This window comes from Apteryx mantelli, chromosome 31, assembly GCF_036417845.1.
Source record: "Apteryx mantelli isolate bAptMan1 chromosome 31, bAptMan1.hap1, whole genome shotgun sequence".
In the NCBI taxonomy this organism is placed as follows: domain Eukaryota; kingdom Metazoa; phylum Chordata; class Aves; order Apterygiformes; family Apterygidae; genus Apteryx; species Apteryx mantelli.
In genome coordinates this window covers 2,495,377-2,511,276 of record NC_090008.1, presented here as the reverse complement: position 1 = coordinate 2,511,276, position 15,900 = coordinate 2,495,377, and the positions used below count along the sequence as shown (strand labels likewise).

Below are 15,900 nucleotides of genomic sequence, written 5' to 3'. Positions count from 1 at the left end.
GGTGACCGTGACCGTCCCCACCAACGCCAGCCGCGGGGCCTGGGGACACGCCACGGTGACACGCAGGCGGGGGGGGGGGGGGGGGGCTCGTCCCGGCCCCCCCGTCACCTCCGATCGATCGACCCCTGTCGCCGGCAGCAAGGAGCCCTGATGCACGGCGAGGGGAAACTGAGGCAGGCAGCCGCGAGGGGACACGTCCGATCCGCCCGCCGCAAGGTGAGGGACGGGTCTGCCCCGGGCGGGTCACCGGAGCATGGAGCCCCGGCCCGGGGGGATGCAAAAAGAGGGGGGCAAAAACGGGGGTGCAAAAAGGGGATGCAAAAACGGGGGGTGCAAAAAGGGAGAAGCAAAAAAGGGGGATGCAAAAAGGGGGGGGTGCAAAAACGGGAGTGCAAAAATGGGGGTGCAAAAAGGGGAGGTGCAAAAAGTTGGGTGCAAAAAGGGGATGCAAAAACAGGGGTGCAAAAAGAGGGGATGTAAAAAGGGGGGGGCTGCAAAGGGGGGGTGCAAAAAGGGCAGTGCAAAAAGGGGGGGGGGGATGTAAAAATATGGGTGCAAGAGAGGCGGGTGCCGCAGCTGCGCAGTGGACACGAACGAGCAAACCTCAGCCAGGACTGGGGCGACGGCCACGTCCCCCCCCCCCCCCCCCGGCAAACCCGCGTGCCTCAGTTTCCCCCCGGGTGCGTGGGCTTGACGAGGCCTCGCGTGGCGGCGGCCGGGAGGTCCGTGGAGGCCCTGGGCTCACTGGGGTTACTGGGAGGTCTGGGACGGGGGGCGGGGGGGGGAATGTTGACACAAGTCCCGTCCCCGGCTGGGGTGATGGCCTGTCTGGGACCCGGCGCCGCCGCGGGAACGTCGACCCCGGGCTGAGACCGTGCAAACTCGCTGCTGCGGGAAGGGCCGGCCAGGACCCCGGCGTGACCCGCTGCCTTTTCCCGGGCGGCTCCCGTAAACAGGGCCCCGGATCCGGCCGCCGCCCCGGCACGCTCCTGGATTAGTGCCGGGGCCCAAAAATAGCCGCCGGCCCCAATGGGACCCCACCAGGTGCCAGGGACCCGGCGGCTGGGGACGTGGGGGCACCACGGGGACACCATGAGGGACACAGGGACACCATGGGGGTGTGGAGGACATGGGGACACCACAGGGGACATGGAGATGTGGGGGACATGGGGACACCATGCATGGGGGACATGGGGATGTGAGGGACATCATGGGGGATGTGGGGGGGGCATGGGGACACCATCGGGGACATCATGAGGGTCATGGGGATGTGGAGGACATGGGGACACCATGGGGGATATGGAGACACTATGGGCGACATGGGGATGTGGGAGCATGGGGCGGACATGGGGACACAATGGGAGACATGGGGACACCATGGGTGACACTGGGATGTGGGGGACATGGGTCACCATGGGGAACACCATGAGGGACATGGGGATGTGGGGGGCATGGGGACACCATGGAGGACATGGAGACATCACGGGGGCCACAGGGCCAAGGGGGCCACGGAGCCACCATAGGGGGCCACGGAGATGTGGGGGACATGGGGCCACAGGGACATGGGGGGGGCACAGGAAGGGGGAGACACAGGCCTAAGGGGGGGCCGGGGGGGGGGGGGGACATGTGTGCGCACATGCGTGTGCACCCGCACGGCCCCGTGCGATGTGTGCTGCACACCTGCACCGCAGCACGGGGACCGAGGCATCGGGGGGGGGGGGAGCCGGGGCACGAGGGGAACCGGGGCAGCAGGGGAAACTGAGGCACGGGGGGGGGAACTGAGGCACAGTGGGAACCAATGCAATGGGGGAAACTGAGGCACGGGGGGGGAACTGAGGCACAAGGGGAACCAATGCAATGGGGGAAACTGAGGCACGAGGGGGGGGAACTGAGGCACAGTGGGAACCAATGCAATGGGGGAAACTGAGGCACGGGGGGGGGAACTGAGGCACAAGGGGAACCAATGCAATGGGGGAAACTGAGGCACGAGGGGGGGGAACTGAGGCACAAGGGGAACCAATGCAATGGGGGAAACTGAGGCACGGGGGGGGGGGAACTGAGGCACAAGGGGAACCAATGCAACGGGGGGGGAAACTGAGGCACGAGGGGGGGGACCGAGGCACAGTGGGAACCAATGCAATGGGGGAAACTGAGGCACGGGGGGGGAAACTGAGGCACAAGGGGAACCAATGCAATGGGGGAAACTGAGGCACGAGGGGGGGGACCGAGGCACAGTGGGAACCAATGCAATGGGGGAAACTGAGGCACGGGGGGGGAAACTGAGGCACAAGGGGAACCAATGCAATGGGGGAAACTGAGGCACAGGCAGAGCCGGGCTGTCGGACAAAGGCTTTATTGAGCCCCGGGAGGCCGCGGCCGTCGTGGGGCGGGCGAGGGGCCGCGGCGCAGCCCCAGGGCCCCCCCTTCCCGGCCCCGTCATGCCCCCGGCGAGCCGGACACGGAGCCCGCAGCCCTGCCGGGGCTCAGCACGGCCGGGAGAGGGGGGCGGCGGGGGCCTAATCCTGCTCGGCGGGCAGCAGCTCGGGGGTCGCCGAGGCCAGCGAGACGTTGGCCAAGTAGCCGGCGTCGAAGCAGCGGCGTCGCTCGTCGGCGTCGGCGTTGGCGCAGCACCGCTTGGGATCCTTCCAGGAGTCGCGTTGCGCGGAGCAGAGGGCGGCGATGGCGCGGGATTTCTGCGGGCGAGATGGGAGGTCGCGGGGGGGTGGCCCGGACGCCTGGGTCCCCCCGGGTGTTTTGAGGGGGGGGGGTCGAGGCCTGCGCTCACCTCCTCGTCGGCGCAGGCGGCTCGCTCGGCCGCGTCGCGGGCGCAGCACGTCGCCGTGATGCTCTGCACCAGCACCGGCACCGGCTTCCTGCGGCGAGATCCAGCCGAGAGCTGGAGCCGTGTGTGTGTGTGTCCCGCCGCCACCCTGCGGGGCCCGGGACGCCTGGGCCCCCTCCCGCCCCCCCCCCCACCCCCACCTCCAGCCTGCAGTACCGCCCAGCGCCGCAGGGGGGCGGCCCAGCCCCGCATATCCCGCCCCGTCGGGGAAGCGGGTGGCACCGGGGTTGGGGGGGGGGGGGCCCGGATGCCTGGGCCCCTCTCGGGTTTGCCAGGGTCTGGAGGAATATCCCGGAGTGGGGGGAATGGGGCCCGGACGCCTGGGACCCTCCCGGGGTCTGCCAGGTTTGGGGAACATTTTTTTGGGGTGGGGGGAACGGGCCCGGACACCTGGGTCCCTCGGGGCTCTGCCAGGGAATGGGATCTGGAGGAATATCCTTGGGGGTGGGGGGGGGAAACGGGCCTGGACACCTGGGTCCATCCCAGGGTCTGCCAGGTTTGGGGAACATTCCGGGGGGAGGGGGGAATGGGACCCGGACACCTGGGTCCCTTGGGGCTCTGCCAGGGAATGGGATCTGGAGGAATTTCTTTGGGGGGTGGGGAGGCAACGGGCCTGGACACCTGGGTCCATCCCGGGGTCTGCCAGGGTCTGGAGAAATATCCCAGGAGAAAATGGGGCCCGGACGCCTGGGCCCCTCCTTGGCACTACCAGGGAATGAGATCTGGAGGAATATCTGGGGGGGGGGGGTGAGGAGGGAACGGGCCCGGACACCTGGGTCCATCCTGGGGTCTGCTAGGGTCTGGAGGAATATCCCAGGGGAAAATGGGGCCCGGACACCTGGGCCCCTCCTTGGCACTACCAGGGAATGAGATCTGGAGGAATATCTGGGGGGGGGGGGTGAGGAGGGAACGGGCCTGGACACCTGGGTCCATCCTGGGGTCTGCTAGGGTCTGGAGGAATATCCCAGGGGAAAATGGGGCCCGGACACCTGGGCCCCTCCTTGGCACTACCAGGGAATGAGATCTGGAGGAATATCTGGGGGGGGGGGGGGGTGAGGAGGGAACGGGCCCGGACACCTGGGTCCCTGCCGGGTTCTGCCAGGGTGCAGGGTCTGGAGGAACATCCTGGGGGGGGAGATGGGACCCGGACGCCTGGGCCCCGAGGTGCGTGTGTGGGGGGGGGACGACAAGGACGACTCACTGCTTGGTGAGGAGGTGCGCGGGGCCGCAGAGGGCGTCGAGCAGGGGGGGGCCCAGGCGAGCCAGGCTGACGTTGCGCAGCTCGCGGTCGTAGGCGGGGTGGGGGGCTTCGGCGGCGAAGCAGCGCCAGCGCGCCTCGCCGGGACCCCGGCGGCAGCACCGGTGCTGCCGCGTCTTCACGGCGCCTTCCTCCGCGCAGAAGCGCCCCAGCGCCTTGCGCCACTGCGGGAAGGCAGGAGGGGAAGAGGGGGTGAGCGGCGCGGCGGCCCGGACGCCTGGGCCCCCCCCGTCCCCGCGCACCGCAGCCCCCCCGTACTCACGGCGGCGCGGGCGCAGTCGAGGCCGCCGGCGCGGCAGCACGCCTTGTAGTCGCCCTCCAGGCGGGCCAGGGCGCGCGCTTCCCTCCTGGCGCCGCCGAAACCCGACGGCGGGAAGGCGTCGGCGCCGTAGACGGGCCGGAAGCGGCGCAGGCGGCACACGTTGCCCATGTTGGCGTCCGTGGGCTCGCCGGGCGGGAAGGCGAGCTGCGGCACCGGCGCGGCCGAGGGCTCCGGGCGGAGCGCGGCGGTCGGAGCGGCGGATGCAGCGGCGGATGCGGTGGATGCAGCGGATGCAGCGGATGCAGCGGATGCAGCGGCGTACGCGGCGTCCTCCTCGAAGCAGCGCTGCCGCTCGGCGCCGTCCCACTTGCAGCAGGGATAGTGCCGGGTTTTCACCCTGAACTCGTCTTCGCAGAAGGCGTCCAGCTCCTCCGCCCACTGCGGGAAAGGAGGAACGATGGAGCGGGATGGCGGCGGGACGGCGACGGGGACGGGGACGGGAGCGGGGGACTCACCGCCTGCCGGGCGCAGGGCAGGGGCCGGGGCTGGCGGCAGCAGGCGGCGAGGCGCCCGTCGAGGCGCAGCAGCGCGTCCGCCTGCCGCTGCAGGTGGGAGAAGCCGGTGTCCGGCAGGTCGGCGAAGGCGTCGGCGGGCCGGGCCGGGCGGCACAGTGCCGCCGCGCTGCCGGTGCCGGTGTTGGTGCTGGTGCCGGGCCGGACGGGCGGGAAGCCTTCCAGGTTGCTGTCCCAGTAGCCCCGCGGCGGTGACCGCGACAGTGGCAGCGACGGCTTCCACTCCCTCTGCAGCAGCACCGGGGGCACCGGGGCTGCGGGGGGGGGGGAAGGGGGGTGTCACGGCGGGGATCACACGGGGGGGGACGTGGCCCCCTGTCCTGGCTGGGGGGGGACACGTCCCTGCAGGCTGTCACCGGGGATGTGGCCCTGCATCCCGTCCTGGGGGGTCCCGGACCTGCAAGCCCCGGTCCTGGTGTCCCCAATGTCCCTGCCCCTGGTGTTCCTGGTGTCCCCAGTGTCCCCATCCTTGGTGTACCTGGCGTTCCCATCCCTGCTGTCCCCGGTGTCCCCGGTGTCCCTGTCCCTGGTGTACCTGGTGTTCCCATCCCTGGTGTCCCTGTCCCTGGTGTCCCCAGTGTCCCCATCCTTGGTGTACCTGGCGTTCCCATCCCTGATGTCCCTGGTGTCCCCGGTGTCCCTGTCCCTGGTGTACCTGGTGTTCCCATCCCTGGTGTCCCTGTCCCTGGTGTCCCCATCCCTGGTGTCCTAATCTGTGGTGTTCCTGATGTCCCCATCCCTGATGTCCCTGTCCCCAGTGTCCCCATCCCCAGTGTCCCCATCTCTGGTGTCCCTGCCCCTGGTGTCCCCAGTATTCCTAGTGTCCCTGTCCCTGGTGTCCCTGTCCCCGGTGTCCCCATCCTTGGTGTCCCTGCCCCTGGTGTCCCCGGTGTCCCTGTCCCCGATGTCCCTCTCCCCGGTGTCCCTGGCGTCCCAGTGTCCCCATCCCCCGTGTCCCCATCCCTGGTGCCCCTGGCATCCCCGTCCCCGGTATCCTAATCTGTGGTGTCCCTGGTGTCCCCATCCCCGGTGTCCCCGTCTCTTGTGTCCCCCGTGTCCCTGCTCCTGGTGTTTGTGGTGTCTCCGTCCCCAGTGTCCCTGCTCCTGGTGTCTCCGTCCCAGGTGTCCCCGGTGTCCCCGTCCCCGCGCCCCCCCCCCCCCCGCCAGCGCTCACCTTGCTCCAGCTCCAGCCGCCCCAGCAGCAGCCTCGTCTGCGCCGGGGGCTCACGGGGCCCCGCGGCCGCCCCCACGCCGTCGCCTGCGCACGGGGACGGGGGGACAGGGGGTGAGCGGCCCGGGGGGGCGACCGCCACCCCCCGAGGAGGAGGAGGAGGAGGACGACGAAGCAGGGAGCCCTGAGTCACTCCCCGCAGCCGGGCCTCAGTTTCCCCCGCTGAGACCCGACCAACTCGTTCCACCCGTCCCGGCCGGCGCCACAACCCGGAGCCGCCCTTAACCCCCCCCCCCCCCCAGTCGGGGCCCCATTGGGGGCCCAGGCGTCCGGGCCGCGGGGCGCGCAGAGGAGAGGGGGGGGTCTCACCGGCGGCCAGGCGGAGCGGCGGCACGGCGACGGCGAGGAGGAGGAGGAGGAAGGCGGCCATGGCGTCGGTGCCGGGATCCCGCCGGCCTCGCCGCCTTATGAAGGGCCGGGGCCGGGCGCGGGGGCCCGCGGCTGAGTCACGGCTGACGTCGCCGCCGGCGCCCTGCCCGCCCTGCCTCAGTTTCCCTGGGGGGGGGGGGGTGCGCACGGGGAGGGGGGGGGACACGGGGACACGGGGACACCCCCCCCCCTCCCCCGGCTCCTGCGTCAGCCCCGGCCGCAGAAAGCCGGTTTTTCCCCTTTTTTGCCCCCGTTTCGTTTGTCTTTCGGTCTCCCCTTTCCCGGTTTTCCTGCCGCTCGGCTCCACCCCGGAGGCCCGGATGGATCCCTGCGTGCGGGGCTGATTCACAACCGTCCCCCCCCCCCCCCAAACCTCCGCCACCCCCCCCCGGGGGTGCGTCACGTCCCCCCTTCCCGGCACGGGCAACCCGGTGGCCCCCGCATTGGTCGCGGGCCTGGGGGGGGGGGGACACGGTGGCACGAGGCCGGTGGCCTTGGGCACCTCCCTTAACCCCCATGTGCGTGCGGGGGGGGGGGACGGGGACACACACAGGACCCCCGAGCGCAGCGGGGAGGGGGGAGGCTGAGACCCGGCCGCAACTCGGCGCACGGGCCGAGCGAAGCGGCGGCGCTTGGCACGGGGCGAAGGCGGGCGATTGCCCAACGCGCCGCGGGGGGGGGACACGGGGGGGGGGGGGACACGGGGACGGGGGGGGGCCGGCGTCACGCGGGGTTTCACAATCCCTCCCGAAACCGCAGGGCCCGCGAGGGAGAAAGGGGAAACCGAGGCCGGGAGCGGCGCCGCGAGGCCCCGCGGAGGGGACGGGGGCAACGCGGGCGTCGCGCTGCGGCGCCGGCTCCGTCCCCGGCGGGGGGGGGCAACACTGCTCCCGGCCCCCCCGCTGCGTATGGGGGGGGGGGGGGGTTTGCACAGCCAGGACCCCGGCGGTGCATGCACCGAGTTGCTCAGGTCTCAGCTCGCGCTTCCCAAACACGGCACGGCACGGGGGGGTGTTTGCCAGCGTTTTAATGCACTGGGGGGGGGGGGGGGGTCGGGGGGGGCCGCTGCCTGGCGCCTCCCGGCCCCCCCCCCCGGCGGCTCAGAAGCGCTCCTCGGCGTCGGGGAGCCGGGCGTCGCGCAGCTCCCGCAGGCGCCGCAGCAGCTCCGGCAGCTGCCGCTCGCCCAGCTGCCGGTTGTCCCGGGTGCGGACGCTGACGGTGCCGCCCGCCTGCTCCTTGGGGCCCACCACTGCGGGGAGAGAGGCGCTGCGGGGGGGCGGGGGGGGACACGCGCCGTGCACGCATGCGTGCACCCGCGCCGTGCACAGATGCATGCACCCACAGCATGCATGCATGCACCCACCCACGTCGTGCATGCACGCGCCGTCATGCATGCACCCTTGCACCCGCAGCGTGCATGCACCCACCCACGTCGTGCGTGCAGGCATGCACGCACCCACAGCGTGCACGCACGCTTGCACCCGCGTTGTGCATGCATGCACCCACGCCGTGCAAGCATACTTGCACCCACGGCGTTGCATGCATGCTTGCACCCCCGTGGCGCATGCACGTGCACCTGCGTGCAGCCAGGGCACCTTCCTTGCCGGGAACCGGCTCATTCCCACATGCTGATGAAGGAACCCGCAGGAATGCGCCCAGGGCCTAATCCCTTCCGGCCAGGTGCCGTCAGATCGCGTGGACCCCACACGTTTCCGTAACCAGCCGAGCTCAGAGCCCCGTTCCCGGGAAGCCGGGGGCGGCTCGCCCTCCCTCGCTCCCGGGGATTTTCCCTGCCCGTCAGCCCCGTTCCCAGGCCAGGAGCCGGCCGCAGGCGGGAGGCCAGGAGCAACTGACTCAAGCGGCGCCGCGGGGCCGGTGAGCCGGCGGCACCTCCCGCATCCTCGCTCCGAGCAGAGCCCGGGATGGGAGGTGGCAGCAAGGGGGGGGGACGCAGCATCCCAAACCCCCCCCTGGCTCTCACCCAGCTGGAAGTTGTACTGAGCCAGCTGCGCCTGGCGGATCTTGCGGCTCAGCGTGGCGCCGGCATCCGTGTCCACGTCGGCGGCGAAGCCGTCCCGGCGCAGCGCATCCCGGACCTGCCGGGAGGGTGGGAAAACGGCCGGTGAGGAGCACGGAGCCGCGGTGCTGGAGAGAAGGGAAGGACACAGCGGGACACGGACACCCACCCGGAGCGCGTAGCCCTCCACGTCGGGTCCCAGCGGGATCACCATGGCCTGCATGGGCGAGAGCCAGAACGGCCTGCGGGGCGGCGCGGCGGATCAGCGGAAGCGGGGGGGGATCCCGGCGCCGTGCCGAACCGTGCCGAGCCGCCGGCTCCCCGCTCACCACTTGCCGCCGCAGCTCTCGGCCAGCACGGCCAGCATCCGCTCCACGGAGCCCAGCACCGCCCGGTGGATCAGCACCGGCCGCTCCGCCGCGCCGCCGTCCCGGCTGCAGGGGACGGGGGGGAGGAAAAAAAAAGGATGCGGTGGGAGAGGAGCCGGGCGCCGCGGTTCGCCCGCCGTGATCCCCCCCCCCCGCTGCTCCTGCCCCACCTGGCGTATGCCAGCCCGAAGCGCTCCGGCATCTGGAAATCCAGCTGGATGGTGGCACACTGGTGGTAGCGGCCCAGCGCGTCCCGGATCTGGATGTCGATCTGCAAGAGAGCCGCGGCGAGGAGCCTGAGTCGGGAGCGAGTTCCCGTTTTCCTTGCTTGCGCAGCCCGGCAGCACGTGGAGGGGAAACCGAGGCCGGGAGCCGGTGCCGCCCGCTCACCTTGGGGCCGTAGAAGGCTCCGTCGCCCGCGTTCAGCTCCCAGGGCTGCCCGAAATCCCGGAGGCTCTTTTCCAGCTGCTACATGGGGGGGGCAAAAAGGTGGTGGTGGCAGGGGACGGACGTGACGCCACCGGACGGCGGGATCGAGCGGGCGATCCGGGAGCTGCCCCAACCTGCTCGGCTCGGTCCCACGTGCCGGCGTCGCCCAAAAAGCGGGACGGGCGGGTGGAGAGGGCGAAGTGGAAGGAGAAGCCCAGCACGGCGTAGACGGCGCGCACGAAGTCCAGGCAGCCGCCGATCTCGCTTTCCAGCTGCGGGAAGGGGAGCGGGGGCGTGAGCGGGAGCGCGGGAAGGGGAGCAGGGACGGACGCGGGGACGGGAGCGGGAGCCGCGGCGCTCACCTGCGCCAGGGTGCAGAAGATGTGGGCATCGTCCTGCTGGAAGCGCCGCAGCCGCGTCAGCCCCGCCAGGGCGCCCGAGGGCTCGTTGCGGTGCAGCGCGCCGAAGTCGGCCAGCCGCAGCGGCAGCTCGCGCCACGAGCGCGGCCGGTGGGCGAACATCAGGCTGCTCCCGGCGGGAAGCAAGGGGGGGGGGGGGAAAAAGGGGGAGAAGGTCGGCAAACGGGCAGCGGCGGCCCCCCGCCCGGGGCTGGAAGCGGGCGGCGGGGTTCTGCATTCGGGGGTTCTGCATTTTTGGGGGTTCTGCATTTTGGGGGGGGTGCATTTTGGGGTTCTGCATTTTGGGGGGGTTGCATTTCGGGGTTCTGCATTTCAGGGGGTTCTGCATTTCGGGGGGTTCTGCATTTCGGGGACCTGCATTTGGGAGGTTTTTGCATTTGGAGGGTTTGCATTTGGAGGGTTCTGCTTCTTTGGGGTTTGCATTTAGGGGTTTTGCATTTGGAGGGTTCTGCTTTTTTGGGGTTTGCATTTGGGGGTTTTGCATTTGGAGGGTTCTGCTTTTTTGGGGTTTGCATTTGGGGGTTTTGCATTTGGGGGTTTTGCATTTGGGGGGTTCTGCTTTTTTGGGGTTTGCATTTGGGGGTTTTGCATTTCGGGGGGTTTTGCATTTCGGGGGGTTCTGCTTTTTGGGGTTTTGCATTTCGGGGGGTTCTGCATTTCGGGGGGTTCTGCATTTCGGGGGGTTCTGGTTTTTTGGGGTTTGCATTTGCAGGTTTTTGCATTTGGGGGTTTTGCATTTCGGGGGGTTTTGCATTTCGGAGGGTTTTGCATCGGAGCCGGCGCAGTCCCCCCCCGCCCCAGCAGCCAGAAGCCGTTTCGCAACGGCTCTGACTCACGCCGAGACGCCGGGCACGCGACGGCGGCGGCGGCAGCGGGGAGCAGGGAAGGGGGGGGGAATCTCGGCGGGGAAGCGGCCGGATCGCGGCGGCTCACCAGTGGGCCGGGCAGTTCATGGGCTTGAGCGAGAAGGTCTGGCCGTCGGCGCGGAAGGAGAACATGTGCTCGCCGTAGTGGCGCCAGTGGCCCGACTGCTCCCACAGCTCCGCGTTGTAGACGTTGGGCGTCACCACCTCGGCGAAGCCCCTCTTGCGGTACTCGGCCTGCGCCGGCGTTGGGGACGGGGTGGGGGGACACGAGCGTCACCCGCCGGGAGCGCCAAGCCGGCGCGTCAGCGGGAAGCACCGGGAAAGGAGCGAGACCCGGGATCGAGCCGCCTTCGCTCGCCGCGGCCCCGGGGAGGGGAACAGCACCGCGACCTGTCGCTTATCGAGCTTTTTCTTTCCCTTTTTTTTTTTTTTTTTTTTTTTCCTGGAGTGAGCAAGCCGCTGAGATATGGGGAAAAACATCGGTTCCGCCTGGGCCGGAGCCAAGGCGGGGGCCGAAACCGCGCGGGAACCGGGTAAACACCCGCAGGGCGCCGGCGAGGGAGCGCCGCCGCCGCCGCCACCCCCATCCCGGCACCGCCTCGGCGTCCGGACCCCCGGCTGCGAGGGGACTCGAGGGCACGGAGACCCACTCGATCCCGGTTTTCTCCTCCCCGGGAGGAGCCGAGCGAGGGCAGGGAGGCCGAGCGAGCCCCGGGCATTGGGATTTCCCCCCCCCCCGCTCCCGGTACCTTGATGAAGTCCACGAGGGTGTTGTAGATGTGGGCGCCGCGGGGCAGGAAGAAGCAGCTGCCGGGACTCAACTTATGGAAGAAAAACAGCTCCTGATCCTGGGGGGAAAAAGGCAAAATCCATGACCGTGGGGGTCTCCGGACACCGTGTCCCACCTAGGTAGGGTTTTTCCCCCGGGGTAACGGTCCCTCCACATTTGGGATGCCTAAATCCAGCATGGCCAGCTCCAGCGCCGGGATGGATCGGGACTCACCCGGCCGATGCGGCGGTGATCCCGGCTCGCCGCCGCTTCCTGGGCTCGCTCCCACTCGGCCAGGAGCTCGGCGCTGGGGAAGGCAACGCCGGCGATCCGCTGCAGCGACTCCCGCGCCGGGTCCCCCCTCCAGAAAGCAGCCGAGCTCTGGCCGGGGCGGGCGGCAGAGGGAGGGTGAGCGGGAGCCCGGGCTCCGGCCGGGAGCGACTCCCGGGGCGAAGGCCGGCGGCACGAATCCTGGCCTGGCCGCACCTACCGTGAGGAGGCGCAGGGCTCGGATGAGCCCCGTGTGCGGGATGTGGGGGCCGCGGCAGAGGTCGACCAGCGTCCCGCACCTGCGGGCAGAGCGGCGCGGAGTCGGCGCGGGACGGACAGCCCGGACGGACGCCGGGACGGAGGCGGCCGAGGGCAGGCGCCGCCGGCACGCTGCGCTCACCTGTACACCGTCGCCGTCTCCGCCGTCGCCTCCTCCTCGATCCGGCTCAGCAAGAACCTGTTGTGCTGGGGCGGCAGCGAAGCGGCCGGTCGGCGACGTCCCGCTCCGAACCCGGGGGCCGAGGACGCGAAGGGTCCCGAATCCCCCCGGATGCAAACCGAGGGCGTTCGGCCCCCGATTCCCCCCGGCTCCCGAGCGCCTTTCTCACCTTAAACAGCTCCAGCAGCTGCTCCCGCGTCACCTCCAGCCGCTCGAAGGGATGCCGGGCTCGGGCGAAGGCTCTGCAGGCTTCCTCCAGCGCCGGCAGCTCGTCGCGCTGCACCGTCCTGCCCCGGGGGCGCGCGGTGACGTTTCGGGGGGGAAAGAGCCCCCGGAGAGGGACCCCGTGCCCGTGCGGATAGACGGACGGATGGACGGACGGACGGCCCCGGTCCTACCTGCCCTCCAGGTGCAGGTCGCAGAAGAAGCCGCTCTCGGTGGCGCCGGCGCCGCACAGCGGGGCCCCGTAAAACTGCTCAGCCGCGGCGGCCAGGACGCGGGCGCCCGAGCGCCAGAAAGCCTGCGGGGGGGGGACGTCGGGGGGACGGTGTCACCGCGCCGTCCCCCCGCGTCCCCGGTGGCGTCCGCGTCCCCGTCCGGCCCTCACCGCCCGGCCCTCCGGGGCGTCGAAGTCGAGGAGCTCGAGGGCGGCGTCGCCGCGCAGGGGCCGGTCGAGGTCGTGCAGGGTCCCGTCCACGCGGGCCACCAGGGCCGCCCGGGCGCTGCGGGGACACGACGAGGGTCGGCGGCGGTGGCGGCGCGGGGCCCCGGCGCGGCGGTGTCCCTGTCCCCGTCCCCGTCGCCTACCCGAGCTGCGCGGCCACGTGGCGCGGCGTGGTCCGCAGGGCCTGGCCGGGCAGGCGGGAGCCGTCGGGCAGGGAGATGAGGATGGGCCGGTCGGGAGGCTCCGGGTGCTGCTGCCGCTGCTCCTGCTCCGCCGCCGCCTTCAGCCGCTCGAAGACGCGGAGGCGCTCGGCGACGTGGGGCGCGGGGCCGCCGGCCTGCGGGGGGGAGATCGGGGTCAGCGCGGGGGCCAGGACGCCTGGGCCCCCTCCCCATCGGCATGGTGGCAGCAGGGTCAAGGAGGGCCAGGACGCCTGGGCCCCCTCCCTGTTGGCACGGTGGCAGCAGGGGGACCAGGACGCCTGGGCCCCCTCCCCATCAGCATGGTGGCAGCAGGGTCAAGGGGGGTCATTGCAAGGGCCGGGACGCCTGGGCCCCTTCCCCGTGGGGGGGGGGGGGGGCGGGAGGCCTCGTGGGCAGCGGAGCGCGGGGAGGGGGGGGGAGGGGAGGGGGGCAGGACGCCTGGGTCCCTTCCGCACGTCGCAAATGGGACCCGGAGGGGGGGGGGGGGAGGAAGAGGAAGGGGGAGGGGCAGGACGCCGGGGCCCCCCCCTTCCTCCGCACCCCCCCCCCCCGCACCCGGTAGCGCCGCGGGGGCCCCACGGCGAGCAGCCGCCCCCCGGCGCGGGCCAGCGGCATGGCGAGGAGCGGGCCGCCCCTTCCGGGCGCCGGGCACGCCGGGCCGGACGCCTGGGCCCCTCCCCCGGACGCCTGGGCCCCTCCCCCGGCGGGGCGGACGTGCCAGACGGGGGCGACGTGGGACGCGCCAGCTTTGGGGGACGAGCGACCCGCGGGGCGAGGGGACCCCGGCGGCGCCGCGTCCCCCTGCGGGGAGGAGGAGGAGGAGGAGGAGGAGGAGGAGGAGGAAGAGGGGGGGGGGAGGAAGAGCGGCCGGGGCTCCCTCCCCGCTTTTTTCCCGCTCGGGAAGCAGCCGCCCGCCCTAAGGAAAACCACCCCGGCGCTGGGCGCCCAGCGGGCCGGGAAGGCGGCCCGGAAACCGCCCCCAAGCGCAGCCTTTTTCCCCAGAACTTCGCGCTTCCTCCTGCCGCCTTTGAATCACTGCGAGTCACTCGGTGCAACGGGGGGTTTTATTTTTTTTTTGGTGTTTTTTTTTTAGCGGGGGGTCGCAGAGTTGCAGGGCCTGCGGCGACGCCGGGACGTGCCATGGTCCCAGCGGGACCGGCTCGGCTCTTTCCCGTTTAACGCATCCGACTGGATATCCAAGCGGGAACGGCCGCCCGGCGCGGGAAGCTGAACCTGGTGCCCTTCGCCACCCAGCCCTTTAAGGGGGGGAAAACAGCAAATTATCCATAGGACGTTTCCCAACGCCTCCCCCCCTGCTCCGAGCTGGCCCGCTCACCTCCCGGCTCCAGCGCCTCCCGCGAAGCCGAGCCCGGCCGGAGAGTCCCATCGTCGCCGCGACGCTGGTCGAGTCCGGGGTGAGCGGCTCTGGCCTGGGAAAACACAAGCGAGGGGACAGCTTAGACGAGCAGAGGGGACAAAAGCACCCCAGCGTTTCAGGATATTGGGATATTCCCAAAATTTGCAGCCCTGGGAACGCGGGAGCTGGGATATTCCCCAAATTTGCAGCCCCAGGGCTGCAGGCATTTGCCTCCGAGCAGCCGAAGCCGGCGGAAGTTTCCCTCGGCGGCTCGGTTAAGCGCGGGTTAGTCGGGAGAAAATACGGAAAAGCAGGCTCCAACCCCGCTCCAAGCCCGGCAATACGGTATTTTGCCAAAAACGCCGGTTTTGAGGCCGGCTGCCGCGAGTCCTGCGGCGCTTTTGCTCCCAGGAGCAAAAATCGCAATTGCAGGGAGGAGGAGGGGGAAAAAAAAAAGGAAAAATGGCAAAGTTTGGCCCCAAAAAAGCCCTGCCGGCAGCTTCCCCTGGGCCACAGGGACGGCTCCGGCCCAGCGACCCGTTTCCGCCGTGCGCGTTTTTTTCTCTTTTTCCCCAATTTGAGCAAATCGCACCCGTTTCTACCGGGCTTTGGCCCCAGCGGGTCCCGCGGGCGCTCGGCCCCTTCGCCCGGAGCCTTTTTGCAGCGCGACGCCGCTCCGAGACGCGAGGGGCGAACGGAGGCGGCTTCGTTAAGGGGAATCGGGACGCCGAGCTCCCGTTCCGGGGCCGTTTCGTGCCCGGCGGAGAGGCAAAGACGGGACGCGCGCGGGATCCTTCCCGCCGGCACCACCTGGGCGCCCGAGAGCTTCCGCGTCTTCCCGGCGCCGGGGAGCAAAACCCCCCTGGCGCAGCCTGTTTTCATGATCCGACCGAGGGAAAAACGAGGAGAAGGGGGGGGAAAATAATAATAATAAAGAGCCAAAACAGCATAAAGAGCCAAAAAAAAAAAAAAAAAAGCCGCAAAGGTATGAAAGCGTCCAAGGCCCCCGAAGCGCCTGCGGCCGCTTCCCAGCGCAGGAGGGAGGAAAAACCCCAAGGGATTGGGACAAACCGCTCCGTCTTCCGTCGTCGGCCCGGCCGCTGGGTCTTCCCGGCTGCCGGGCGAGCGCGTGCGCTCCGTGCGCTCAAGTGGAAGCGGCAGGTAAAAACGAGTGTGAAAACAGCAGGACTAGTCGTTTTATTAAATGGATTAATACACATTTCGGGAAGGAGCTGCGGCTTCAGCGTCGCTTCCCCTCTCGCGCGTTCGCCTCCTCCCCACCGACCGCTTGAGAATAGCGAATCCAACACATCCGATTTATCTTAAACAGGCACAGGAAAGGAAGAGAGAAAAAGAGGGGGAAAAAGAAGAAAAGAAAAAGAAGGAAGCAGGCGATATTTACAGCAGTTTTGCAACAACAGCACTGCAGCTTACTCTCGAATCATCGGCTTCAGAATACGATCATTTATTCTGCAGGATTAAAAAATAATAATAATAATAATAATAAAATTAACATTATTCACATTCTCGAACCAGGCTTCGCAAACCTGAACGAATCCTCAGCG

General features: G+C 69.8%; 2 protein-coding genes across 2 annotated transcripts; both read right to left on the bottom strand.

Moving 5' to 3' along the window:
• Nucleotides 1-2,337: 2,337 nt before the first annotated feature.
• On the bottom strand, nt 2,338-6,535 carry ECM1 (extracellular matrix protein 1). Its single transcript, XM_067313149.1, has 6 exons — nt 6,109-6,535; nt 4,878-5,188; nt 4,363-4,800; nt 4,044-4,264; nt 2,786-2,873; nt 2,338-2,693 (listed from the first exon to the last, which is right to left on the bottom strand). Exons 1-6 carry the CDS (start codon nt 6,533-6,535, stop codon nt 2,517-2,519), a joined length of 1,662 nt encoding a protein of 553 aa, XP_067169250.1. The 3' UTR covers nt 2,338-2,516.
• A 1,048-nt stretch (nt 6,536-7,583) lies between these two features.
• TARS2 (threonyl-tRNA synthetase 2, mitochondrial) lies at nt 7,584-13,606 on the bottom strand. Its single transcript, XM_067313479.1, has 18 exons — nt 13,534-13,606; nt 12,919-13,112; nt 12,719-12,833; nt 12,510-12,631; nt 12,281-12,398; nt 12,073-12,137; nt 11,893-11,971; nt 11,637-11,783; nt 11,383-11,481; nt 10,701-10,867; nt 9,711-9,873; nt 9,483-9,620; nt 9,310-9,387; nt 9,090-9,190; nt 8,881-8,985; nt 8,721-8,793; nt 8,516-8,630; nt 7,584-7,783 (listed from the first exon to the last, which is right to left on the bottom strand). Exons 1-18 carry the CDS (start codon nt 13,591-13,593, stop codon nt 7,635-7,637), a joined length of 2,088 nt encoding a protein of 695 aa, XP_067169580.1. The 5' UTR covers nt 13,594-13,606; the 3' UTR covers nt 7,584-7,634.
• Nucleotides 13,607-15,900: the final 2,294 nt, after the last annotated feature.